At 53.2% G+C, this 26,124-nt stretch overlaps 2 protein-coding genes and 1 long non-coding RNA gene across 6 annotated transcripts in view; 2 read left to right on the top strand and 1 right to left on the bottom strand.

Annotated features, from left to right (window-relative positions):
* Positions 1 to 684, top strand: part of ZYX (zyxin) — an 8,885-nt gene extending 8,201 nt beyond the window's left edge. The window contains exon 7 of the mRNA XM_039860646.1: positions 101 to 684. Within this exon, the coding sequence (XP_039716580.1) occupies positions 101 to 268 (168 nt within the window). The 3' untranslated portion in view covers positions 269 to 684. The remainder of the gene's footprint in view (positions 1 to 100) is intronic.
* A 76-nt stretch (positions 685 to 760) lies between these two features.
* Positions 761 to 16,167, bottom strand: EPHA1 (EPH receptor A1). Of its 2 annotated transcripts, none has more exons than XM_039860550.1 (18): positions 16,077 to 16,167; positions 14,202 to 14,266; positions 9,894 to 10,175; positions 8,660 to 9,056; positions 8,258 to 8,413; positions 7,593 to 7,937; positions 7,318 to 7,445; positions 6,920 to 7,070; positions 6,357 to 6,453; positions 6,084 to 6,142; positions 5,146 to 5,271; positions 4,118 to 4,303; positions 3,901 to 3,962; positions 3,588 to 3,794; positions 3,252 to 3,401; positions 2,808 to 3,001; positions 1,180 to 1,335; positions 761 to 1,082 (listed from the first exon to the last, which is right to left on the bottom strand). In XM_039860550.1, exons 2-18 carry the CDS (start codon positions 14,256 to 14,258, stop codon positions 1,004 to 1,006), a joined length of 2,832 nt encoding a protein of 943 aa, XP_039716484.1. In that variant the 5' UTR covers positions 14,259 to 14,266; positions 16,077 to 16,167; the 3' UTR covers positions 761 to 1,003. The 2 variants fall into 2 exon arrangements, with proteins under 2 accessions (XP_039716484.1, XP_039716483.1); XM_039860549.1 differs by lacking the exon at positions 16,077 to 16,167 and adding an exon at positions 15,248 to 15,394.
* Positions 16,168 to 16,996: 829 nt separating this feature from the next.
* LOC120600965 (uncharacterized) lies at positions 16,997 to 24,372 on the top strand. 3 transcript variants are annotated; one of them, XR_005652325.1, is made up of 5 exons: positions 16,997 to 17,120; positions 19,422 to 19,491; positions 20,253 to 20,354; positions 20,450 to 22,805; positions 23,085 to 24,372. It is a non-coding gene; the product is annotated as an uncharacterized LOC120600965 (long non-coding RNA). The 3 variants fall into 3 exon arrangements; XR_005652324.1 differs by having other exon boundaries at positions 19,422 to 19,702; XR_005652323.1 differs by having other exon boundaries at positions 19,422 to 20,354.
* Positions 24,373 to 26,124: the final 1,752 nt, after the last annotated feature.

The raw sequence follows: 26,124 nt of genomic DNA, 5'->3' as shown, positions 1-26,124 counted from the left end.
GACAGGACTGGGGGTGGGCATGGCGGGAGGAGGGAACCGGACGGCGAGGACGCCGGCCCTGAGCCATGAGGCATCCCGGCCTTCCTGGCCTTCCTGATGTAAAGTCGGGGGAGTGGGGGTACGCAGGCACCTTCCCCCCAGTGTCTCTTCCTCTTCCCCCCAGGACTGTGGGAAGGCACTGTCCATTGAGGCGGATGACAACGGCTGCTTCCCCCTGGACGGCCATGTGCTCTGCCGGAGGTGCCACACTGCCCGGGCCCAGACCTGAGTGGGGACCGCGCCCCACCCCCTCCACTGCGGACCACCCCACTGAGACCGCCTGGCCCGCCACTTGCCCTTCCCCCTCTTGTTTTTGATGTCTCGCCCGTCCTTCCATTCCAAACCCCACCCAGTATCCCAGCGCCCCAGAAGGCCCTGGGTTTCCAGTCCAACCCTCTCCTGCAGGGACCGCCCACCATCCTCCAGGTACCCCACCTGAGGGGGTGCTGCTGCTTGCGCTGCTGCACCGATGCCCCGGCTGGCCCCGAGCAGCCTCTCTTCTGCTTGCTGAGGGCCCGGAGCGCCCTGACCCGTGGGGAGGCCGGGCCGGGCCGGGCCGGGCCGAGCTGGCCTGGACATACCTACCCGCCCCTGTGCTGCCAGGTTGTGGCTATAGCTACAAATAAAACACCTTGTTTTCCAGAATTCTTAGCAATTGACTCTTTTGTGCTCCCGCCCTCTCCAGTGGGGTGCAGGAGATGGAGGGACAAAAAAGCAGGGGTAAAGATGAAAACTCAGCTCCTGTTTATTTACAAAAATATATATATGTGTATGTATATATATATGTATATATATATATTAACCCCCTACCTCCCTTTTTAACATCAAAAGGCTCCCAGGCTCCAGAGGCAAGTTCCTCGGGCAGGCAGGAGCAGCACCAGGTCCTGGCAGGCTGAGGGAAGGGGCATGTGTGACCAGGGCCCCATCCCTGCTCCCTGAGGACAGGGCAGGGACAGGGGAGGGCTCAGTCCTTGAATCCCTGAATACTGCAAAGAATGCGTTTCTGGTGTCCTGGCAGCGTGATGCCCATCTGTACCAGGTCCCTGTGGGCAAGGAAAGGGGTCAGTGAAGGAAAGGGGTCAGTGAGGGCGGGGGTTCACACACCAGCGGCCCTCCCCTGCCCAGTCCCAGGGTCCTCACTCGGCCGTCAGCTCCAGCACACCCTCCATGGTGTCCAGCCCAGCTGAGCGGAAGTGCAGAATGTAGCGTTTCATGCGGATCGACTCCAGCCACTCAGGGACACTCCGATAGGGGATCCCATCTGAGCCACTCAAGCTGGGCAGGCGAAGGGTTACCCTGTGGGACGTGGGTTACCTCAGTTATACCGGAGATGCAGGCAGGAGCTGTCCTTGGCCTTCTCATCCCCAGCTTGTCCCCCAGCTTTCCTGAAACCGGCACTCAGCCTGTTGAGGCTCTGCAGCCAGCATTCGAGTTAGTGTCTGAGCAGAGAGATTATCTAGACTCGGTGGATTAGCCCGGCCATTGTCTGTGAACCCATTTCCTGGCCTGTTTCCTGGTGTGCTCACAGCAGTGGGTGGGCAGGCTGACCGACCTGGGGGAGGTGGCTACCCTGAAAGTCCCCGACACAAAGCATACCACCGGCCCATTTCCACTGGAGTGGCCAAATGTGGGCAACGAATGGGGGGAGCTGGTTAAGACAGAAAAGAAGCAACTGTCCCAAGTGAGAGCAAGCAGAAGGCAGGCGAGCGGAGGCCCAGAGCCGGGTGTGGGCCTGCCTCCTTCCAGGGGGGCCCACATGAGTTCTGGGAGCAGCCACCTCCAACCTGGGCTGTTATTCTTGCGTTCTGACACCCACAACACAATGCGTGTTCTTCTTGTCCCAAAGCCAGCCAGAGCCAGGAACCTTCGGCAAAGCAAATCTGCTGGGGGAGAAATACCCAGCATTCCAGAAAGATTAGCACACGCAGTCTCTCCAGCGTACGAGGGAGTTGTGCTCCAGAAGATAGTTTCAAAAGTTGGACCTTGGAGCACATTTCTCCCAGAAACAAGGTTATATATGGTGGTTTGACACGGCGGCCAGCACACCAGGGTTGGTTTGCCCGATAAAGCATCTGGAGCCCAGGCTCGCCCATCCCCCACCCGCCTCACCCCAACCCCCAGGTCACTCTCCACATCCTGCCAATGTTTTTGGTAAAAGGCAATTCTGACCACGTCCCTCCCACGGACAGTTTTTTAAAATTAATCGATAGTTCTCTGAGCTCGGGATAACATCCAAACTTTTCAGCAGTGCTGGTTGGTCCTTCTTGTACTGACCTTGCTAGCCACCTCCCCAGCGTCATCTCTGGCCACTGTCCCCAAAGGGGCGTCATTGTCACCCTGCTATTTGCAATCAGCCCATCCTCAGTTCCCCAGTCATTGCCGGCCGCAGGATCTGGAAGAGCCTTCCCAGCCTGCACAAGGCTGCCCCGTGCCAGTTTCTCTGTCTTCCCCACCCCAATCTAAGTGACCCAGCTCCCTGGGGCAGGTATCAGCTTGTGAGCACTGCTTATATCCGCTCTCCACCTCGGCGTTTGCTTCCTGCTTCCACTGAACATGAGCTGACCGGGGCAGGACAACACGTTCCCCATCTCCTCCCCATCGGGGTGGACTCTCCCTGAGGACACGGACACACGGACTGCGGTCCTGCCTCACACGCTAGACTCTGTCCAGAGCGCTGCAGGCCCGGCATGTGCTAGCTGTGGCTGAATGCCCCCTTCCATCCTCCCAGGCCTGCCCTCCGATCCCCTTGCCGTCCCCAGCAGGGTTACTTGGGATCGAAGTTGGCAATGGTCCGCAGGGAGTGGGGCGTGGCCAGCAGTTGCTCCAGATGTGCTTTCAGCTGATGGAAGGGGGGCCGACGGCCGCAGTCATAGGCCCAGCAGTTCTTCATGAGTTCATAGAGAGGGGCAGGGCAGTCCACGGGAGGGGGCAGCCGGTACCCGTCCTCGATGCTCTTCATTACCTGCAGCAGGGGAGCGGCGGGGAGGCCCGAGGTGGGAGGCTAACCTGGTGGCCCGGGGCAAGTCTCTGTTCATGCAAGATCATCGAAATGGAGCCTCTAAACCTCCCGACCGGTAGTAAAGAGAACAGGGGGCCACGGGAGATAGAAGTGCAGAGAAACTGTGGGTCAGGGAGGAGAGACAAGGACATGTGCAGGAGAGAGCCATGGGGGGCCAGGAAGGAGAAGACCAGTGTGGAGTACTCGGGCTCACCTCCTGATTGCTCATCTCCCCATAGGGCTTGTCCCCAAAGCTCAGCACCTCCCACATTACAATCCCAAAGCTCCACACGTCGCTGGCTGTGGTGAAGATCCGATGGGCGATGGCTTCAGGGGCTGTCCAACGGATGGGGATCTTTCCTCCCTAATAGGGCGCATGGGACAGAAAGGTGACGTGTTTCATGGAGGAAGGGTGTAAAAACACCTGTGCAAAAGGGATGGGAAGTCGCTGTGTCCACACGAGCACGCATCCCATACATACGCGTGTGCCAGTGTGTATGGCATGACGTCATGTGTGTAAATGTGCACGCAGTGAGTACAGGGATCTCACCTGGGTTTCGTAGGTGCCATCGAAGTTGTCCAGGAGGCGGGTCAGGCCAAAGTCAGACACCTTGCAGCACAGGTTCTGACTCACTAAGATGTTCCTGGCAGCCAGATCCCGGTGGACGTAACTGTGGTCACTGAGGTAGTTCATACCAGATGCGATGCCCAGCAGCATGGCCACCAGCTGCCCAGGGACCAGCTGGTCCTCCCGCTCCTGCAGCCCAGTGAGTGGCAGGTTAGGAGATGGGCAGGGGCGCTTCTTCCCAGACCAGGAGGCCACAGTGCACCCCCCTTGCCAGCGGGTTCTCCGCCTTCCTCACCCTCAGGAAGGCATCCAGGGCTCCATTCTCCATAAATTCCGTGATGATCATGATGGGCTTTCCTGAGACGCAAAGCACATGTCACCATGGCAGCCTCCACCCAGAACCACCAGGACCAGACTTCCTGCCCTTGGCAATACACCTTTCCTCTACTTCCGGTGGTCTCACTCCCTCCGGCCTCCCTCCCCCCCACACTCCCGGAGACCACTCCTCATACTCTTTGTGACCACGCCTTCCAGGTGCAGAATGTGTGGGTGGTTGAACTGGCCCATGATTGTTGCCTCTCGAAGGAAGTTCCACCACTGGCCATCTGGAGATGTGTCCTTCAGGGTCTTAATGGCCACGGTCTTGCAGTCCTGGCCGGGGATTCTCAGGTTCCCTCGATACACTTCCCCAAACTCCCCTGGGTGGAAAGAACACAAGGTCATGGCCCGATGCTCGGTCAGCCCCCTGCTCCCCGGGGACAGGCAGCAATTTCCTTCAGTCCCTCAGTTCCTTTTCTTCTCTGGACCAGAAGCCTGGCATGCCCCTTCTGGGACAAGGGCCGAGCTGTGCTCCCTGGGGCAGGGGACAGGAGTCTGGGACCAGAGTGCACTTATGCAACCCGTTCAGCACTATCTGCAGGGTCAGCACGGTTCTTGGCTCACAGTAGGTGCTCAGTAAACGCTGGGCATTGTGCAGCAGTGCAAGAGTGTGTCCATGAAGGGCAGGCTGGTCTGGGGCCGGCACACAAGTGACCGGGGAGGCTGACCATTGTTGCTTCTCTTCCATGAGTTCCTCTGGTCACAGCTTGGCCGCCTAATCAGCAAGGACACTGCCCAGCTTTGTTCTCTGCTCAGATCCTTTTCCCCGGGTGACCTAAAGGATCAGGGTGGCCCAAGGACACTGGGCCCTGGTGGGATGGAATGTGGGCTGAGGGAGGCTCCAAACCTCTCCCACGTTTGGGAGCCGTCTGTGAAGAGCCTGAGCCTGGGCACGGTGACCCCCTGTTGACAAAGCTGATGTGTTTAATGGTCTTTATCAGAAACTCCACAACCACAGAAGTAGATTGTGTATGAGGTGGGGGCTGCTCCAAGACTCTCGATAAGGGGGCCTGACAGAGGGAACAGGGGTGAGCATAGAGGGAACCCGTCTGGGAGTTCCTGGGCCAGAGGAGAGGCCAGCTGGGCTCCACAGGGAAGGGCCGGGAGGAAGCGGCTGGCTGGTAGCTCTGTGCTGCCACACAGAGGGACCCGCAGGGCTCACCTTCCCCTATGACAGTGTCCACGATCAGCCAGGCTGGATCGAGTTCCTGGGTGAAGTCCAGCGCTCCTTGGGCAGGGTCCTCATATGCCTGGAGGTCCACATAAGGCTTTAACCACAGCTTGTCCTCTGCAGGGAGAACAGGGAGGGCTCGGCCACCGAGCTCCAACCCCAGGAGGAACAGGGAGGGGAGGGGCCCGTGGTAGACCCTGGACTTTCCATTCTGTTCCCTGAGGAGTCCTGTTTGGGCTGAAGTAGGAGAAAGTCTCCATTCTCAGCAGCGAAGCCGCCACAGCCAGCTTTTCTTCCTCCGGTCCATGTGCAAGGCTCCTGTGTCCTCATCCCCCCAAGGCCCAGGGCAGCGGGCCAGAACCCCGACCCAAAAGCACGTGCGCGGCCTCGAGTTACGCAGTCTTCCTGCGGCTCCCTGAGCCGGGCTTCACATTCCTTGCCCTTCAGGCTCACCCCTGCTCACCACTCTCCTCTAGTCACTCACAGCTCATTCACATTCCCAGACGAGACTCGCTCCCGCTCCACGACTTGGGCGACCTGCCCACTGCCCCTTTTGTAGGGCGCCTAATGAGGTGACCAGCAGGAAGCCCACATGCCTCGGAGGACTTCAGGGAGCCTGCCAAGCCATCTCCCTCCCTCCCGCCTGAGCCCACACACCTGGCCAGCCAGGAAGGGGAGGCTGCCCAGAGCCTGAGTGTTGGTACAGAGGCACCAACAGCTAACAGGCAATTGCACAGAGCCTCTGGGGTGCTATCAGTGCAAAGTTAATTAACTAAAGTTAATTACATAGCAAAACACAAGAAAGCCTAGAGACAATAGAGCCTATTTGTGTCCCTGGAATTGGCCCAGCAAATGTGGGTCCCTCGGTCCCATTCCAGTGGCACCTCCCAGCACATAAGCACACACGTGAACAGGTGCTCCTGGCTCACCTCGGTCCACGTTGGTGACACGGTCACGCTGCCTCTGCTGCCGTCGCCTCCGACCTTTCCTGTGGGGGGTTGGGGACAGCGTCTTCAGGGTCCCAGGACCACCTCAGGGGCCTAATGGACTCCGGATGCATTTTCTCCAGGGTGCAAGGTAAAGGCTGGGGCCCAGTGGAGCTTTGGTACTAGGGAATGGGAAGGTCACTGGGGCTGTACTCAGGGGCTTCTGCCCAGACAAAGGGACCCAGGATGGTGGCTGGGGAGGAGCAGGAACAGCACCTGGACCGGCAGACCACGATCCCGAGCAGAAGCGCCACAGCCAGCAGCAGCCCGAAGATGATGGCCACAATCTCACCTCCAGTCAGGCCCCTGGAAACTGTGGCACACGAGGTGAGGAAGTCTGGGGAGGGGGCCCTGAGTCCACAGGGATGATGGAGGCCAAAAGGGCAAGCCCCGGGGCGGGTCCCTCTGCGGGTGTGTGTCCCCAAGCCAGGGGATGGGTGCGTGTGTGACTAGAAGTATGTGGAAAGGGCCTCCCAGAGGGACCGCCGGCTTGGGCTGCCCGCGGCTGAGTGCTGAGTGCTTGCAGACTGGATAGCGTGCTGGCTGGCAGTACCCAGCATCGGAAGTCGTGTTGGAGACCACTGTGGGGAGGTGGCATGGTGTGTCCAAGCAGGGCTGTCCCCGAGGCAGCCTCTGCTCGTGTGCGTGGGGAGGGGAGTAGGGGGAGGGGGAAGGGAGGAGCAGGGTGCAAGGGTCACTGACTAGAACAGGATCTGAGAAGCCTCAGTGGATGACAGGTGCCTGTGTGTTTGGGGCAGAACACAGGATGAGCCACCCACCTGGTGGGCTGGTCCGAAACTCGTGGTCGGGGGAGAAGGGGCCAGGGCCCAGTGGGGTCAGCGTTCGGACCCGCACGATGTACGTGGTGTCTGGCTGCAGTTCGGTCAGCAGGACCCTGGGTTCCAGTACCATCTGGTGCCGTTCTTCGTCCTGTGGGCGGGGACTCATGTTGAGTGGGCGGTGCTGAGCGCAAAGTGGCGGAGGCGGTGGGCGGTCTCAGCGGCACGTGGGGAGGCGAGGGTTGGGGACCAGTGAAGGCAAGGCTCTGCGTAGGCTCTTGTCCCAAGAAAGCCGCGCAGTTCACTTTGGGCAGTTTCCCCTCGTCCCGCACCGCAGGTTAGGATGTTGGGGTGTGCCAGGCCCAGACTTGGAGACTGTGTCCCAGCCGCGTCCTCACCTGGTTCAGCACGTGCAGCTCATAGCTCAGGTTCCCGCCGGGGCTGCGGGGCCAGCCCCCCGCCCAGCTCAGCTCCAGCTGCCGGGGCTCCTTCCTCACCAGCCTCAGGGACAGGCCTGACAGTGACTCTGCGAGTCCACAGAGTTCCGGAGGATTTGGGAGGAAAGAGGAAATGACTTGAGTAGCTTTTCGATCGCTTCCTGTCCATCACTTTGTCCCTGGGGGCCTAAGCCCTCCGGGTTCCTCCAGGCCCAGCCCCTTCCCAGACACCTCACCTGCATGCCCCATGCTGATGTTGAGCGAGGCACTGGCGTGCTTAGTGCTGCCCACCCCCGACACCCCATTTTGGGCTTCGATGGTAAAGGTGTAATTGGCGTAGGGTTCGAGGCCATCGACGCGCACAACAGGTGCGGTGAGCCCGCTGGCCCCTGGGGAGAAGCGCACGCTCCCCCCACAGGGCTGGCAAGGCCCACTGTCCAGCGCCGCTCCCCGACACTGAGAACACCCCACACTGTATCTCACATCCTGGCGGCCCCCCATATCTGCTGGGGGCGCCCAACGCAGGGAGAGCTGAGTTCCGGAAACAGAGAAGCTCAGGTTTCGAGGGACAGAGGGGGGACCTACAGGAGAAAAGGGGCCATCAGTAAGAGCCTAAGCTGCCGGCCCTCGCCTCCTCCCGCCACCCCAATTCTTGAAGTCCTCTGAAGGTCTCGCCGGGAGATTTCATTCCTACTGAGGAAAAGTAGCTTAACCAAGGCCCTGCATTCTTCCGGGGGAGGGTGGGGGCGGCACAAGGGGGAGCAGGAGGGACTTTAAGTGCCGGACACCCCGGCAGTCAGTCCCCAACATATGATAAGCTCTGGGAAATTTCGACCCTAACACAGGCTCGGCAAAGGTTCCGCATCCCCCCGCAGATGGCCAGGCCACGCCCCGGACTCACGTGTGCACGCTGCCCGGGCGCCCTCCCCAGGGGCTCGGTAATGGCCACTCTCACAGGTACAGATGGTGGCCCCCTCAGATTCGGCTGTGCTGTGTTGGGGGCACTTGAGACAATGGGGTGGGTTCATGTCCGCCCAGTAGGAGCCACTAGGGCAGGCTGGAGAGAGAACGCAGTGGAAACATGGTTGTCCGGTGTCTTTACAGGTAGAATCAGAACGCCCCTCCCCTACCATCCCTTGTACGGGAAACACCCCCACGTGTGTCCCCCTGGGACACTCAGACATTCAGTTTAATAACCTTTGAGATGGAGCCTTGGCTTCCTTTTCTCCCTTCGCACCCCAACACTGTCCCCCTCCTCGGAGTGGTCCCCGCAGGTTGTCATCACCTCCTCAAGTCTCCTTACCCATGCACTCCTTGCTACCTTCCTCATAGCCGGGATCGCAGTGGCACCGCCCCACCGGCACCAACCACTCGCCGTCAGGGCTGCAGTGCATGCGGGGTGCACCCAAGGGCCCAGGGCTGGCCTGGGCGTGGGGCAAGCAGGCGCCTGCCACTTCCACCAAGCCGCCGGGCCCGGGGAGAGTGTCGGGGAATCGGGCCAAGCCATGCACAGCCTCGGGGCAGCGCTGGTAGAACACGCGCACGGACACCAGGGCCACACAGGCCCCCGGGTTGTGGAAGGCGAGGTAGAGGCCGCGGCGGGTCAGGCGGCCCAAGGAGCAGCGCTCCACGTTCATCTTCACCGTGCCGGACGCGAGGTCTCGACTGGTGAAGCTCTGGTCCGCAGCCACCGTGGTCACCTGGGAAGCAGGCCGGGGGAGGGGGGATGTGACCACTTAACAGAAACGACCTCTGGCTTCCTACTTCACCGTTTACACAACTGTAACCCTAGGGCTGATTCGTAACCCTAGGGCTGATCCGGGTGAGCCACTCAGCTAAGCATTTTATGGGCATTGTGCTGTGAACCCGAGCCATGATCCTGCGAGGTGGGATGGACGCGGTGCCCAGCTAACAGATGCGGAGACCGAGGCTGCTGCTGCGAAGGGGTTGCCCGCCTCGGTGCAATGGGCTGATCAGTTATACAGTGCGTCATAATTAATTTATTACTAATAACAAACTTTACAGCATCTTCTCTTAGGGGAAAAAAAATGTGAGCACAGCCTATAATCACAGGCTCCTAACTCTTCTTCATTCCAGTATGTTTTCTTGAGCAGGAAAGGAAGAGATGGCGTTAGAGACCCTGCAGAGGACTATCTTCCTATACAGCTCTAGCGATACTCATGGGGATGTGTCACGCAAGGACGTCACGGGAAAAGTTGAAACGCCTCTTCCCTGCCTCCACCACGGCACGCCGTTATCTCAATGGACGCCTGCAAAAGCCTCTGGAGCAGACAGGACTGGCCCCATTCTCGAAGCTCGGCGAGGCTAAGGGACGTGCTCAGAGTCGGGACACAGCAGAGCAGGCACTCGGACCCAGCTCTTCTGAGTTCTAGTTCTGCCGTCTTTTTGTTATTCGACGTGTTAGACTCTCTTCCTATTTCTGCCATCTTTGCTTTTTCTTAGCTGAGTGGGGACATGGACATAAGTGAGGCAGGGATCAGCGTCAGGACCGAAATGGCACTGGAGGGCAGAAGTACCTTCTGGAACATGGGCCTTCGGAGCTGGACGCCCACGTCCTGGTCGCTCTCCATGTACAGAAGGTTGAAGGTCTCCTTGCAGCCGAGAGGCCCGGCCCCTCTGGGAAAACTCTTACAGTCCCTCACGGTGAACTGCAGCTCCACGTGGACCCGCGAGGCCTCCTCCCCCCGGTAGATCCAGTTGGAGCGGAGCCAGTGGTCAGTGTCTCCTCCTTCTTGCACTGGGCAGTCTTGGTACATGTAGAGGGGTGTCCCATTCAGGATCTGCTGCACCCCACTCCACTGCAAAAAGAAAGTCGGAGTCAGGCTCCAAGTCATCACCTGCTCCCCAAACCTTCATTTTCTAGAGCTGATGGCGAGAAAGTTGGCGTTAGAGCCCCCCGGGGTCACATTCCTCGTCCCGTCCTGTCCTCTCCCCACCCCTCGGCCCCAGGATAGTAGGTTAAGCATGATGGTCAGGGATCTGTTTGGATAGAGGATGGGCAGGATGACATCCCTTTCACATCTGTAGCCAGCCCTGGTCCCTTCAATTAACCCACTCCGAAAGCAAGAGTATGAGCACCAACTTGTACCTATTTCATCAGCAGAGCTGTTAAGGGGGGCAGACTTTTGTAGCAAAAGTTCGTTAACAAAACCTTTCTGCCTATTTGTTCAGAGAAAAGGGGACTATGCTTAATGTTGAGGCCCCTAAGCTTTTGGAGGGCAAGAAGCAGCAGAGAACTTTTCTGAATAAGGGAATATCAACCTCCCCAACATGCCTCCCAGAGTTGGCTGGACTCCGAGACACCATCCAGCACAGCCCGCCGCCTCCCCCGCTGAATTTCTTTTACATTTAAAGAATTTTCAAACTTAGTTAATAACTGCGAGTACAAATATAGTGCTTACCACGGGCCGGTCACAGTCGCTAAACACTTCCCATGAGGAACCTGAGTCACAGCAAGGTTAAATGGCTTGTCTAAGGTATTCAGCTATTACGAGACAGAGCTGGAAAAGCACCCAGGCACTAGGTTCCAGAGTGTATGCTCTGGATCATTATGCTTCTATGTGCTTATTATGAAAAACCAAAGAGCAAAAACTTACATGGTATTAAAAAGTGAAAGTTCTCCCATCCATCCACCCAGAGAGAGCCACTCTTAACAATTTAGAGTAAAACTTTCCAGATCATTCTCAGTGTCCCTAAAGAAACTTTTTAATGTTTTTCTGTGTGTTTAATATACACTTAAAAAAAAATGAGAGTTATTCTATAAGTTACCTTTTGTTTTTAACAAGACGTCTTTGAAAGATGTCCACACGAGTGTATACAGATAGATCTACCTAATTCTTTTCAGCAATCCATAAAATAGTAGTCCATTGTATGCATGTACCATAATTTATTTAAACATTCATCTATTGTTGGGCATTTAGATAGCTTCTAGTTTTTTTTTTTTTAAGTAACCATGTAGATTTCTAAAGATTCCTGCAGAATAGCTGTATCAAAGGATAAACATATTATACATTTTATAAGATATTGCCAAATTGTCCTGCAAAAAGCCTTATCAGTTCACATATCCGCCAACACTGCCTGAGGGCTAATTTTCTCAAAAGCTCATCAACACTGGATATTAACGATTTTCTTACTTTTGGCCAATCTTAGACAAAATGCACCTTCTTGCCATTTTAACTGCCATTTCTTTGAGAGGAGGTTCTATGTTTCTATTTCGCTCACCGGCTATTTGAATTTTTATGCAATTTTCTGTTTGTAACTTTGATATCCTATCGTTATCTTTTGATTGTTCATTTGGATGAGTTATTTTTATATTTTGGACATTAATCACTTACTCGAAATGTAGTTTCAAATATTTTCTCCCTTTCATGCTACTTAATTTTACTATTCATGTCTCTGATGTTGACACCTATTTAAAAATTTTATATAATCACATGTATAGTCTTTCCCTTTATGATTTTTGGGTTGTGTGTTTTGTTTGGGAAGCTGTCCCATCCCAAACTTATAAAGACCTTCTATATTTTCTCCTAATATTTTTGTAGATTTGGTTTTTAGGTTTCGATTTTAATATCCCTAGAATTTACTTTTTTGTATATGATGTGGAGATGTAACTTTACCTTCTTTTTCTTATTTTTAAAATTATAGACATCCAATTGTCAATTTGACTAGCCTATACTTTCCACATTGATTATATTCCAATGTTATCACATACTAAAATCTCATAGTTGTGGGTTTGTTTTTGAACTTTCTATTCTGTTCCGTTGAATTGGTATTCTTATGCAATGCCACACGTTTCAATTATAGTTGATGTGTAGTATGGTCTGGCGTCTGGGAGGATAGGTTTCCCATTTTTTTTTTTTTTTTTTTTTTTTTTTTTTTTTTTATATATATAGTATCAAATATTCTTAAGTATTTTCTCTACCAGACAAACTTAAAAAAGAGGCTCCCAAATCTATAAAATGCTCCATGGATATTTTGGTTGCAACCCCCCTTTATAGAGAAGAGACTGTGAGCCCTTAGAAAGTTCACTTTTAGTGGGCTATAATGCTGGGCGTTCATGGCTGCTCCCAGCTCTGGGAAAAGGCAAGAAAAAGCACCATTAACTATGAATTGGGGGTGGGGTGGGGCAGGGGCCTATTTCTGCATTACGTTAGGGAGTTCACAGACTGGGCAAGGGGTGTGGAGGCACTGAAGCTGGGATGAAAGAAGGCATGGAGAGCCTGTTCTCAAGAGGAAGCTGTGATGGGGAAGCCCAGTGGAAGGCATGCGGCGGAGGGCAGGTGGGTGGGTAGTGGGTGGTGGGTGGTGAATATGCAGCTCATTAGCTAGACGACCTCGGCTGCAGCGGGAGCCAGAAGCAGATGTTCCCAGCTGTAGCTCGCCTCTCCCAGTTCCAGTGATGACCGATGGGGAGAACCAGCTGCCGAGGATCAGCAACCAGGATCATTGCACTTATCACTTAGGCGCCGCTGGCTGCTCTGTGGGTACATGCTGGGGAGCCTGGCCCACACAGCACTTTGGGGAGCCCTGGCCTATTAATGTGTGTGTGTGTGTGTGTGTGTGTGTGTGTGTGTGTGTGTGTGTGTGTCGTCTTGTGATGTTTAGATGAGAGAGAGGGAAAGGTAGACAGTGGGAGTGTGTGACAGCTGCTGTCTTCTTGCCCCGTCTAGTGCTGTTTAGTCTGAGCTGCAAAAGGTGCCTGGCTTCTACTCCAGCCCAGTTGGGGAAGCGCTATTTGGGCCGAGGTGCAGGGGCACAGGGAAGGCCTGTGGGAGCCAGCAGACGGACCTGCAGCCCTCACTGTGGAGTGATTAGCTGGTTTATGAGATGAGGCGCCTATTAGGGCTGGCCTAATCCAGGATTTTTTCCAAGCAGCCCCTCCTGTAGGATACATTATGGTTTAGTCTATTAATTCTAATTACAGGCTACTCTGTGGGAGAGCCGAGAGTGGAGCCAGGACCCTAGGACCCAGAGGGAAAGCCAGTCACTCCGACCTCAGAAATAGAGGCCCCATCCCTACTGGAGCAGGAAAGGGAAAGGGGGACACTCAGAGGACCAGAGGGAGGAAAGGCCTGAGGCCGGACTCCCGGAGGCTGAGGCCACTGGGCCAGCCCGCCCTGGTTCCTGGCCAGCTCCGCCAAGCGGCAGAAGGGTGCTCCCTGTGACTCACAAGATCCTACCTCTCTGTGCTCACTGGGTTTTAGGGATCTCCAAGGAGAGAAGGGACTCGGAGTAGACTCAGAAAGCTGGGATGCACTGGGGAGGATGGGGAGGTGCCGTGCGCTCAGGGACCACTAACCCGGCAGCTTTTAATTGCGGGGGAGTCACAGACACTTTGAAGAATTTCATGAAAACTCTGGCTCTCCTCTCCAGGAAAAAAAAAAAAGCCCACATACACATACACAACTGTGAACACACTTTTCTGGGGTTCCCTGATCCCCTGGAACCTATCTGTGCAGCCATTCGAGAAGGATGAACTTCAGACTGAGAACACTTTCCGGTTTTCGCCTCAGCCCAACCATCTCCAGGATGGTCCGTGCTCTCCCAGATAATGTGGGCTCATCTCCCCCTGGTCCTCAGCCCTGCCTCCCTGGGGCAGGGAGGGGAGGTACCAGGCATTGAAGCATTCCCCATGGGATGAAGCCTGACCCCACCATGTCCCATTCAGGAGGCTCTGACTCACCTCCCCTCCCCCTCCCAGAGGAGACACTTCCAGTTTTTCCTGCTCTTTTCTCCGTTCCTCCACCCACCTCTCCGCCCCATTTCCCACTAGCCTTCAGCCTTGAGCCACCTAGGTGCTGTCCCCCCCACCCCCCTCCACTTACCCCATCCTCCGGATCCAGCAGCCAGCCCAGCTCTCCCTGTGCGGTGCTTGTGTCCATCAGAGTGACTGAAGGTGCGAAGGAAAAGGGGCCTGTCACCTCCGGGGGGAGGAGGTCCCACACGTGCAACCCACATTCCTCATTCTGGGCCCCCAGCCCCTCAGGCTTCGACATCCTGTTCCTAACAGCTGTGATTTCCTGAGGCTTAGGGGGAGGAAAATGGCCCAGGAAGGAGGAGCTGGCCCCAGGGATTAATCTGTCTCCCTCTGGAGTGTGAAGGAGAGATGGCAGAGTGGCACCAGGGTTGGAGAGCCAGCTCTTTGACCAAAGTCAACGCAGGGAGCGTTAGGAAGGGCCGCCACACAGAAGACTTGCGCCCTCTCACTCAGCAAGGGCCCGTCAGCTGCACCATGGAAGGGTGCACGGGCGAGCAAGTTGCTCAGCCTCTGGGGGTCATGAGCGGGTAGGGTGTGGACAGGGGACCTTGGTGGGGGTTCCTAGGTGGGGAGGTCCCCATCCACAGGCAAAGGGCCTGCACTGCCTGCGATTGGGGGTATAGAGTGGGGGCCGGAGAGGGTGGGCAAGCCTTCACATGTAAGGCTTGACCTTTACATCAAGGAACCGCTGCACAGAGTCCTAATCCTTCCCCCAGCAGTAGGTCCCTCTGTCGCCAGCAGAGGTTGGCTTAAGGCGACACCCCACCTCCGACTTCGGAGGGCTAGATCTCTGGGTTGGGCACCTGAAGCTAGGGCTGCCTGGGCAAGAGGGGCCCCATGGTTGCTGGGGTGCGGATTTGGACGCTGCACCCTCGCACCCCACCCCCAGGCGCAAACTGCTGCCCAGCAGGGGCGGGAGTGACTGGCCTGGGAAAGCAGCTGTTTGGGGTCAAAGACCAAAGATTGGCCTGGCCAGTCCCAGGGCCTGGCGGCCGAACAAAACCAGAGCGCTGGATACCGGCGTGAGGAGAGGCCTGCTCAGGAATGCCGGCTCCCGGAGAGGTGTGCCAGCCGGGCCAGGGGAGGGGGTGGGTCGGGGGCGGGAGTCTGTACCTTCTTTGGCGCGCGCCCCCGGGGGCAGCGGGGCGCAGAGCAGCAGCAGCAGCCCGAGCCCCAGGGGCCAGCGCCGCTTCATGGCGCCGGGCCGGGACCTGGGACCGCGGCCCTGACGGCTGGGCCAGGTCTCGGGGACTGGGCTAGCCGGGATGGCCCGGCGGGGGTGGGGGGCGGGGCCGGCGCCGGGGGCGGAGTCCCGGCCTCACCTGGATCACCTTCTTAAAGGGACAGTAGGGCAGGAAGGAAACTTGTTAGACAGGTAATAAACTTCAAAAACCGGAGGCGTCTCGACTGAAATGAGACCGCGGGCGCCGCCTAGTGGGTGGGGTTAGGAATTGACTAACCCGGTCCTCGTCCTAACCCTACCAACCTAGTCCCGATCAGCTTTTAGCCTAATTCTACCTGGGCCTGGAACTATACACCCTTGTATTCCTCCCTCTCCCTTACTCCCTTGCTGTAGCAGACGCCGGGGGAGGCAGGCGCTTATGCTCTCGTAGGGGAGGCTTAGATGACCATAATGCAAGGAGGGGTACAACCCTCCTAGAAGCACCTAGAAGGTTGGAAGAGCGAGCAAACCCCGGCAGGTGGGGCACTTCAGGTGAGTCTTCAGGAAGTAGGCGTTTTGAGTTGGATTTTCAGTGGCAGAGATTGAGAAAGACATGAGCAAGGGCCTGAAGGCTGGGAGCCTCAGGGTGCGTTCTGGGAGTGGTGAATGGACCAGTCTGACTGCTGGGGCACAGGATTTGTCTTGGGATCCAGGCAGAAAGGCAGGTGTGGGCCAGAGCTGGGAAGGTCTTGGTAAACACCTTAAGGAGTTTGAACCTACCATGCACTTTACAGAGCAGACGGGAGGGACAAGAGGAGCTGAGGGCAAGTGGTAGAGCAGCGAAGGAGCCAGCTGGCTTTCGCTCCGTCAGGCGGTGTCAACCCGTGGCTTTCTCATTGTCTTGGAGACTGCCCTACATTATGTTTAATAGCTGCTTATTCAGTTTCTACTTCCCATGCATGAAACCTGAAAAGCATCAAAGAAGAGTAAGACAGTCCTTGCCCGAAACAGACTATAAATCTGAGGAGTGTTGGGGGCTAGGGCATAAAGCAGCACACAGGTGACTAAAATGACAGGCAGGAGTGGACCCCAGTGAAGGTGCAGAACAGGGGGGACAGTGGCTTAAAGGAGAGTGATGCATTCACTGAGGACGGGCAGCGGATGCCGCTCACAGGGCCCCTCCTTCCCACACCCCTCCCTGGCTCCATCCCATTTGGGTGAATCATTCATAGTTTTTCTATTATTTAAGTTGTTGCATGTTTTGGTCATTGTGGAGGAAGGGAGGTGGTGCATTCTAGGTGCTTATTTTATTTTCAGAAAGTAATACTTCTCGTGTGTGTGTGTGTGTATAATGTCCCGACCCAGACTATCCTCACTGGCATAAATAAATAAGTGTAATTCGTGTACACTGGTTGGAAAATTCACGTCGAACAGAAAAGAAATAGAACAGGAAGTGGAATCGTCCCTCCTCCCACTCTCTAATCCCTGTCCCCAAAATTTACCCTCATCAGTGTTCCTTGTGATTCTCCCAGGACTTTACCCCCTCCGTACACACCATCGTGTGTCTCCCACTACTCTGCATACATACAAGCTATTAGAATATAGAGCTAGTGGGGTCGCGGGATCCAGCCCTGTGCACCAGGGGCCCCTCCTTCTGATGCAAGGACTTTGAGGAGGAGGTGGAGGCCCCTGCGGGCTCACTGGGGTCAGAGCTTTGTGATTTCAGCAGGGAGGAATGGGCGAAGGGTGCACGGCCAACAGAAGGGGGGAAATGGAGCAAGCTCTGGACAATTGCTGCTAGGAAATCAGCCAGACTGTGGTGAGGTAATGCGTGTGCACGGTGCTGTCGTTTGTTAAAGTTACAAGACCCTGGAGACTCAAGGGGGTGGGGTAGGGGGGGTGTTCCCCCAAGGAGAGGTGGAGTCCGAGTGAGTCTTCGCTTTTGTTGAAGATTGCTTCTCTGTCCTGGGTCTGGAAGCCTTGCAGAGGGGGGAATGAGAGCACACCTTCTAGCCTCCATCCAGCATGATTCCAGTTGACAATTCCTCATTCCGTTTGCTGTGGGAGGAGGCACGCCTTCCATCCGGCCTCTGTCCTTAACCAGCAGTGCAGCTTTTGTCGAGTTATTTACACTCTCTGGACCTGAGTTTCCTTAAACCGGGGTGATCTCTGAGGCCATTTCCAAGAAAGATGGTGGGGTCCGGAGTCAGTAGACTTAGCCCAGCTCTTTCAGCCGGCATATGCCGCCTCTCTGTTTCCTTAGCTATGAAGTGGCAGTCACCATGCCCCCCTCATAGGGTGGGCGTGATGATGGAAAGGGGTGGGGGAGGAATGTGCTTCGCTCTCTGTAAGGTACTGAACAAATGTCGATGCGCTGAGAGAATGATGGAGGCTGCGGAGGCCGACGTTTTGCCTCCCGCAAATGCGCCTTTTGGGATATTGATTTTGAGCTGGTTATTGCCTGCCTGAAGGAGTTCAACCAGGCAAACCTGCTTACCGGAAGGGAGCGTAACCTTAGCACCAGAACATAAACGAAATGTGGCAGACGGGGAGAAATCTAGCAAGCCTGCTTGTCGAACTTCCCTCCATGTCCCATTGCTCCTGGGTGGGCCTGCGAGAATCTGTTTAGCCACAGGGTTACTCTTTCCCTGTCTACCTGTGAATTGCCTGCTTTCCTTTTAAAAATCTCAGACTCCTGCCCTTCTCCTTTGTCCAAAATGGCAGGTAAACCTCCACTGTCCGATGCATCTTCAGGTATCATATTCTTATGGCATCCCCACATGTGCATCCATAATAAATTTTAGACATTTTCTCCTGCTAATCCTCTTCATGTTAATTTGATTATTTGCCTGGCTAGAGGAACTTAGAAGGTGGGAAGAAAGTTATTTTTTGTGCCCCCACAATGGTATGACTTACCGAGGTTCTCCTTACTGAGGCCACTTGGGTGGAACAACCTCTACGACTGAGACACCCATTTTTTCCCTTTTAAAAGCAACTATTATTACAAGATAATTTGCATAAAATAAGTTGCACCCAGTCCAAGCGTACAGTTCAATGGGTTCTGACGAATGCACACGCCCTGGTAACCTCCGCCTTGGTCAAGTTACGGGACACTTTCATTACTCAGAAAATGCTCCTGTCCCTTTGCAGTCGATTACAACGCTGGCCTCACGCTTGCTGTCAGGGTAGATAAGTTTTGCCTGATCCAAAATTCCACGTAGTCTCCTGAGTCCAGCTTTTCCCCTTCAGCTTGACACCCCCTCCCTCCCCTGCCGCCCACTCGTGTTGCGGACATTAGCAGTTTGCTCCTTCTGCTTGCCGACCAGTATTCCCTGAGTGGGGGCCCTAAGACATCCTTTGACCATACAAGTCAAGACCAGAAGGTCTTCCTCTGCTCCGCTCTCCCAGGGGCCATGGGCCTCTTAGCTGACGGAGTACTCCGGAGGGACACCTGTCTTCTCTCTTAGGTGGAGAACACGCAGGTCATCTGGCTCTTATCGTGCAGTCGGGAAAGAAAGCCTGCACGTCCCTACAGCCTGGCCCCGGCTCGCTCCCGCAGCCCCAACCTTAACGCAACCCTGTTTATGTTGTCTCCCTCAACCCCAGCTCTGACCCCACCTGGCTTCTTGCCAGGATAGGATGGAGTCCAACCAGCCTGGGTCAAGGTCGTGTATGTCCATCCATAAGACTCTGGTTAAAATTCTGCTTAACCAGGCGGGTAACCCAGTAAGCTGCCGGCAACGCGGTGAGAGTGTCAGCGCAAATTAGTTTATCAGACTAGTGTCACGTGCCCTAGCAAGGGCCCGTGTGGATGGGACCACGACGGCTTTGTCTGGGCCACATCGGGCTGGCCTGCACTTGTAGGCAGCAGGTGCAGGAGACGGTGTGGGCAGCGCGGAGGGAAGAAACAGCGCTGTGCACGGCTTTGGGGTAGACTTTGCACGTCTTTGATCATCAGGCTGGTTCGGTCCCCCCCTTTCCTTCTGTCTGTGCTCTCTCCTATCTGGTCTCTGATCCTGCTCTCAGGCCAGGCAGCAGGGGCGGGATAATCACAGCCACCGTTTATTACGGCACCTACGCAGGCTGCCGGCCCTTCACATGCAGTGTTTTATTTCCTTCTCACAGCAACCCTTGGAGGAAGGTATCATCAGCCCCATTTTATAGATGACAAGACCCGAGGCACAGAGAGCTGAAGGTACTTGTTCAAAGTCACCCCGTTGCAGAGCCAGGATTTGAACCCAGTTCTGTCTGACTCTGGGGCCTGTTACCCCCACTCAGAGGCAATGAACATGGGGAACGCCAAACTTTTGTTTTATGCCCCACCTCCACCCATCATCCGAGGGTAACCAGTATCCTGTCTTAAAACACCATGGATTAGTTTTGCCCATTTTCAAACTTTATAAAAGGTAATCATATGTGTATTATTTGGTGTCTGAGTTCTTTCATTTAGTCATGTTTGGGAGATTTATTCACGTGGTTTGTGCTGATTCAATCTCATTGCTGTATGCTATTCCATTGTATAAAGAACACCTTATTTTTAAAGACCTCTTGACTGGTGGTTAAACATTCTACACTTGAATTGCTCTACTGGGCAACTCCCGTGGTTTATCCGGCTAGTCTGGGTGTCTCTGAAAGAGGCTTAATCTTCCCAGAAGGCACTTCGTTTTTAAAAAAGACTTTTTGTTAGCCCCATGGCTCCTTAACTGCTTAAATACATGCAGAGGAGGTCTGTGAGCAATGTCGCTGGGCCCAGTGATCCCCCTCCAACTGTCCCCTTGCATGCCCCTTTATTCTTCTAAGTCACTTTGCCAAGAAGATGACACCTGATCGTATTTAGGTAGCTGCAACCCTTATTACCAGAAATAGGACAGTTTTGAGATCAAGGCAGTTTGAAGTTTTCTCTGAGATATCAGGAGCGAAGGTACCTATTAGAAAGTTTAATGTGTCTCTTAATAGCCGTGTGATCTTGGGCAAATCATCTAGCTTTTTTGAGCCTCGGCCTCCTCATCTGCACCGTGGGGGAGATGGCGACAAACATAGGACCTCACAGCCGATGAGGTGAGTGTCAGTGTGGTAAGGCATGCAAGCAAAAGCTCCTGGTACCGCCATACGGTTAAAGATGCATCTTTTCATTTTCATGTCCTCCTGTTCAGGGTTATTTGCAAGATGGGTCTGAAGACTCAAGGGAAAGAAATGTCTACTGAAGGAGGAGACCGAGTAGCTTCAGCCCCTGAATTCAAAGGGGTGTTTGGCTGAAGCTTGGATCTCAAGAAGAGGCAGAAGAAGCGTCAAGAAACAGCTAGGAGAAATCACTCGATCCACTTGGATGATGCGGCATTATGGGCGTAAATGCCACTCAGATGCTTTCGAGACGTACGGTGGTTCTCCCTGCATGTGTTTCTTTTTTCCTCTTCTTCTTTTTTCGTTTTTCTTTTCTTTTTAAAAAAATTCCGCCTCTATCTTCGCAACATTAAAATCCTCCAAAGCATTCTGTTTGTTTTAGGGGCGAGGGGGTGGTAGAGAAGCTGTGAGCCTGCACTGCATTCTAGCCTGGGCCAAGGAGAAGGGGAGACTGGGGTTGAGGAAGGGACAGTGAGTGGCAGCCACGCAGGAGGAGACGCGTTGTTCCTGGAGCTGATGGGAGAGGCAAGGGGATGTAATGGGAGTTCGCTTGGGGCCATGCATTACATCCAAGTGTGTATTTCAGTACGACCTTCACCTCAACACCGTCTGTGCGCCCATTCTTAACTGAGCACACGCCAAGGTAAAAATAAAACCAATTCACAGTCCTATACTATTTCGTTTGATTTCTGGAGTGGCGACTGGAAAATGCGGAGGGGGTCGGGCGCACGAAGCGGCCGTGACTCAGAACCCCTCATGCTAACATTCGTGTGTGTCTCAGGAGCAACCATTGCGTTCCTCCCTTGACTTGTCTGTGTGGCTGTCGGAGGAGGCACTGTGGCTAACTGCAGAGATTAAAATGCTGCACGAGTCCCGGGCAGAGAGGAGGGAGGCAGGGGAAGGAAGGGAACAAACGTGGCTCAGGGAGCTGGGGCACGTCAGAAATTTAATAAGAGCAAGCTGAGACAAGTGCGAAGCGCCAGAACCTTCTGCGAGAGGAGCATTAACTTGGTCCTTGTCAGAGAACGTTTGCTGGTTAGCCGGCGGGGAGAGAAAAAGTGGTAAACTAGCCGTGTTAGAAAGTCAGTTTTAGTGTGGCTAGTATGGGAGAAGACAGGGCTGAAACTGGCAGCTTTGTCTTCCAGATTAGGCTCACACCGTTTATTTGGAAAACTTACGTTTTTATTGCTGGTCTAGGCTGGGAGTTCTGGGGAACTAACCACCGAGGGCTGAATGTAGATTTGGCATAACCCACACTCACAGTTTTAAGTTACTGGTCTGGAGGTAACATCACACTGTTGTCTTATAAAACACGTATTTGGTGAATATGAGCCCTATTAATTGAACATGAATTCGATTCCTTTTAAGTTTTGCTTTGAAGGAGTTTTTTTATGAAGAGATTGTAAATAGGGCAATCTGTAATTTCTTCTAACAAGTTCTAGTTAGAAAGTTATTGTTTTCAATGTAAACATACAGAAACATACACATTTGAACATTCATATCCCAGCCACTTCTTTTAAGAAATTAATGTGTATTTCTCCAAATACAGACCTGAGTCTGGAAGGGACCCAGGCCTTAGGTCATAAAGTCTCGGTGCCACCTGGTGAGGAAAGCAGGTGACTGCATGTATAACTTCAAATTTCAGGTATGCTATTAAACAGGTATGATTACTGTTTATAAAATCTCAGAATAGCATGGGACTATCAACGCGATATGAAAGTGGCAGCCATTTTCGCGTGTTCTCATCGTTAAGTGGGTGGGCTGTAAGCTAGCTAGTGGCTTTCTTAGCTTGCAGTGTCATCCCAGTAATCATAGCCTCAGACAGGAGAAGAGCCAGGTGGGCAAAGAATCGAAGGAGAGGAGGGAATGTGCCATGCAGGTGGCAGGGAAGAACGACCAGCAGCGGAGAGGAGGGAGAAGGAGATAAGCTTGGACTTGGACTTGACGTTGGTGGCAGCTTACAGCAGATTTGCAGTGAGATGTGGCATGAGATGTAGCCACCTTCTCCTCTTCATAGAGAGCTTTCTAAGAAACGAAGTCCTGAGGTGGTGTTTTGGAGTCAGATGCTCGGTTTTCTTGGAAGGATGGGATGGGTGCCAAGGACCCATGACCAGGTCAGTCTTTTCGTTTTGCTCTGCTGCTTGTCACCTGGTATGAGAGCGAAACGAATGAAGATTTCACCTGCACTGACAGTTTTTCTTTCTCTCCTTCGAATGTGGTCGATTCTTGCCAGCGGCTCCTCTAAGCCCTGTGTTTTGCCCTATGCTCCTGCTCTGTGACATGGGTGGTGTGCTACAGCTCCCAACAATCCAGCTGGATTGAAAACAGAGGTCACCACCTCCCACTCCTTTGCCAAAGGTGTGCATCTGTCCAGGAGAGGCGGGGAAGGTAACTCAGTTCTTTACCTGCCTTCTATTCCCTGGCGAGGATTTGTGTTTGTCCCCTGTTCCTTTATCGCTTTTTCTTACTTGAAACACATCCCTCACTGTCGTTTTGCAATTCTCAGAACCAAAAAGCAAACCAATAGGATGACAGAATGCCATTAACCTTGTCATTATCATAATCATCGTTTCCTTGATCTCTAAGACTCTTAAATAATTGTAACTGGCCCGTGGGGACAGCAGTGAACAAGCATGATAATTGTCCCAAAACTCTCTTGGTTCTTAGGGAGTGCAGAGTTTGATACCAAGAACCATGGACACTTACATGCGATGGAAGTGACCAAGCGTCCTGACTTTACTGCATGAATTCTCACTTCCCGCTGCCTTTGAGCCTCGCTCCTTCACTAGCTGTGAGACCCTAGACAAGCTGTTTGAGCTGTCCTGGCTCCGAACGGGGATAAGAAGACTTCACCTGAAGGTGGAGAAGACCACGTGATCTCCTAATGGCCCTGCCAGTATTAAGATCTATAATTCTACGAATGCCATTTATGTGAAGTTCCCAGAAACAAAGTCAAAATCAATCCGGCATAATTTCAGAATTCCCACTCTCCATGGAAGTGTCCTAAGGAGGCAATACTAAAGAAGTGAGACAGTTTCTAGGTTAGAATACAGGTCTTTAATATGTACGTCTCTGTGTAGAAAGTCGTAATGAGGCTTCCTCTGCACGCCTCCCCAGGTGGCTCTGAGACAGACATGGAGAACTCCCTTGGAGGTTTTGTACGAGACGGAGCTGTGCTAAGCACTTCACTTACATGCCATTTAATCTTTATGAGAACCCTGAGGGGCATGCTTGTTGACAGCTCAGGTTATATACAGCTAGTAATGGTAAAAGTGACCTTCCAAACCAAATGGTCACACTCTCACTACGTTCAATGCTCATCTTTCCGTATTTACGTGAGAGCGTGTTAGTGATAGCTAGGTCCTGGGGAGTCTGGGAACATTGTGTAAAGAAACAAAGATGCAGTAAGGAATGCCACCTAACTGGACACCTGGATGGCAGGGAACTCCATCCAGGTTTGGAGAGAGTGAAGGTGTGTGAGCTATCAAGGACGCTTCCTCAGGTGTCCTGAGCTACGTGTGTCAAGTGTGTCTCCTGAGGGGAAAAAGGCTGGTGTGATCACTTGAAAACTTGACTCTTTGAGATGGTTAGAAATGGCATGTTCCTCGGAGGTGGGACTGCTCCTCTAATTCTAGGAGCTGCAGGATGTGGGTGGCGACCCGAGGACATGGGCAGCGGCCAGGACAGACGGCCCGGACAGACAGCAACAGCAGGAGCCCAACAGCTGTGGGAGCAGAACCCTGCACAGCTGTGTGGGGGCGTTTAAGCCCAGGGGAGCTGGGTGTGGAGGTCCACAGACCAGGCTGGCAGGGCACACAGAGCCTAGTGCCATTGTGATGCGTCATTTGTCCTCCAGGCCTTTGAGACCAGGAGATATAACTGTGACTTCTGCATATAAGTGGATCTTATAGGTTTAGAGCCTCTTCCACCCAACAGGCCTATATAAATGTCCTTTTTTTTTTTTTTTTTTTTTACCAAAGGCGGCTTCCAAGTTGGTTTTTGGACCCAATATTGACCATAAGCCCAGTGAGATTCAAGGAGGGGCACTTTAGCTGACCATAGCCCTTGAGACTGCTGTGATTTAGTCACATGGGACTGTGGGATGAGGTGTTCACTTCTACAGAGCGCATTGAGCCCCCTCCACCCTACGGTGATGGCAGAAGGCCCAGGAATCCTCTCTAACCCTCCTCTGATGCCCCTACCCGCTTTCTGTTATGTATCTGGGGTCTCCCAATGCTTTGTAGGGTCTTGGTCTGGAACGGAGGAAGGGAGCTCCGTCTGGCTCAGTGCCATCTCATCTGTGCAGGAAATTGGCCTTTGTCTCCTGGGTGTAAAGCCCAAAAGCTGGGAGAAGGTTTGGGGCCTCTCTTTGGCTCACGGTGATAATGCAGTATGTTCTCTGGAGTGGCTCACCTTTGGGTTGGAATGCCCACCTCCCACGGGTGCAGACACAGTGGAGGGCCCCACTTGAACTAGGTTGGCACCCAAGGGGAAGTGCTTTCTCTTCCTGTCTCCCTTGCAGAAGGAAGCAGGATTCCAGGCGCGGCCTCACTGTGGCGGGCTGAAGTTCAGGCCACGATCACCGGGTGACCACTGTGAGAGCTCGGGCATAGCTTTTTCTCCTCAGCAATTCTTTAAAAATTTTTCTTATTTTAGGAATTTTAAGTGATGTAATGAACATCTGTGTACTTTCTCTCTGTACCCATTCAAGCATTACAAATAAAGCAGAAACCCACCCTGATTTCATCCCTTTGCTATATCAGTTGATTTTGTAAACTTTTGGTCATTTTCTCCATGCATTTTCTCTCTATATGTATATTACATATAATGTGATTTTGCACATATATGTTTATATAATTGATATCAACTGGACATGCTGTATAAATTTCTCTGAAACAGCTTTCTTAACTCAACTATGTGTCTTAAAGATTTTTCGGTATCAGCATATACAGATTTAGCTAATCTTTTTAAATGGACTTCTGAAACTTAATTATATGTCCTTTGCAACAATGTAGCTCAAAGTTAATTTAACGCATAGAATGTTAAGTTGAGCATTTTATTTTTGTAACTGTCTTTGGAATGTCATATTTTCTTAGTCTCTCTAATGTTTGCCTGCTTCCATGTATTTACTCATTGCTGCCTGGTGGTAAATAAATATTACCAGGAATAGGAGAAGCAAGGAGATGACAAAACACTTGTTACTTATTCTAAACAGCATTCATTCATGGTTCAGAAATTTGAGATTCGGTCACTGAAAAACGGCAAATAGGTAAAGCTGGTTTCTTTTGGCCCCATGAGGCAGTGGAAATCGTTGTGAAGTGACCTGGAGTCCGATCAGATTGTCCATTCAGGGCAAAGGCAGAGCTGCCGCAGCCTCGCTGTATTGTCCTGGGCGTGGGGTGTGTGTGTGGGGGGAACACAGGCACAGACAGTGTATCTAACAACAAAGAACAAACTCTGGAGTGCACATATGGCATCCTTAAATCAGATTAAATGAGAGAATGATGAAGGTGAACGCCCTGAGCTTAATGTCAGCCACTTACTAGGTTTTCAATAGATGCTGGTTCAATTTGAGATGTATTTCTCTTCTAGAACTCCCTACTTAATACCTTGTGATTTAAACACACACACACACACACACACACACACATATTTTTCTCCTCTTGCTTTTATTACCATAGTCTGATGGGAGAAACTAAATAATCTA

The sequence above is a fragment of the Pteropus medius genome, unplaced genomic scaffold, assembly GCF_902729225.1.
Source record: "Pteropus medius unplaced genomic scaffold, Ma_sr-lr_union100, whole genome shotgun sequence".
Lineage (NCBI taxonomy): Eukaryota > Metazoa > Chordata > Mammalia > Chiroptera > Pteropodidae > Pteropus > Pteropus medius.
Note: the sequence above shows the minus strand (reverse complement) of the source record. Positions and strands in the feature narration are given on the sequence as shown.

Coding starts and splice junctions, on each gene's coding strand:
- EPHA1 (XM_039860549.1), bottom strand. CDS start 15,329: ATGAAGCGGCGCTGGCCCCTGGGGCTCGGGCTGCTGCTGCTGCTCTGC. Junction 8,414..8,659: donor AGGTAGCAAGGAGTGCATGG/GTAAGGAGACTT, acceptor TTCTCTCTCCAG/CCTGCCCTAGTGGCTCCTAC. Junction 1,336..2,807: donor ATTGCCAACTTCGATCCCAA/GTAACCCTGCTG, acceptor CACGTCCCACAG/GGTAACCCTTCGCCTGCCCA.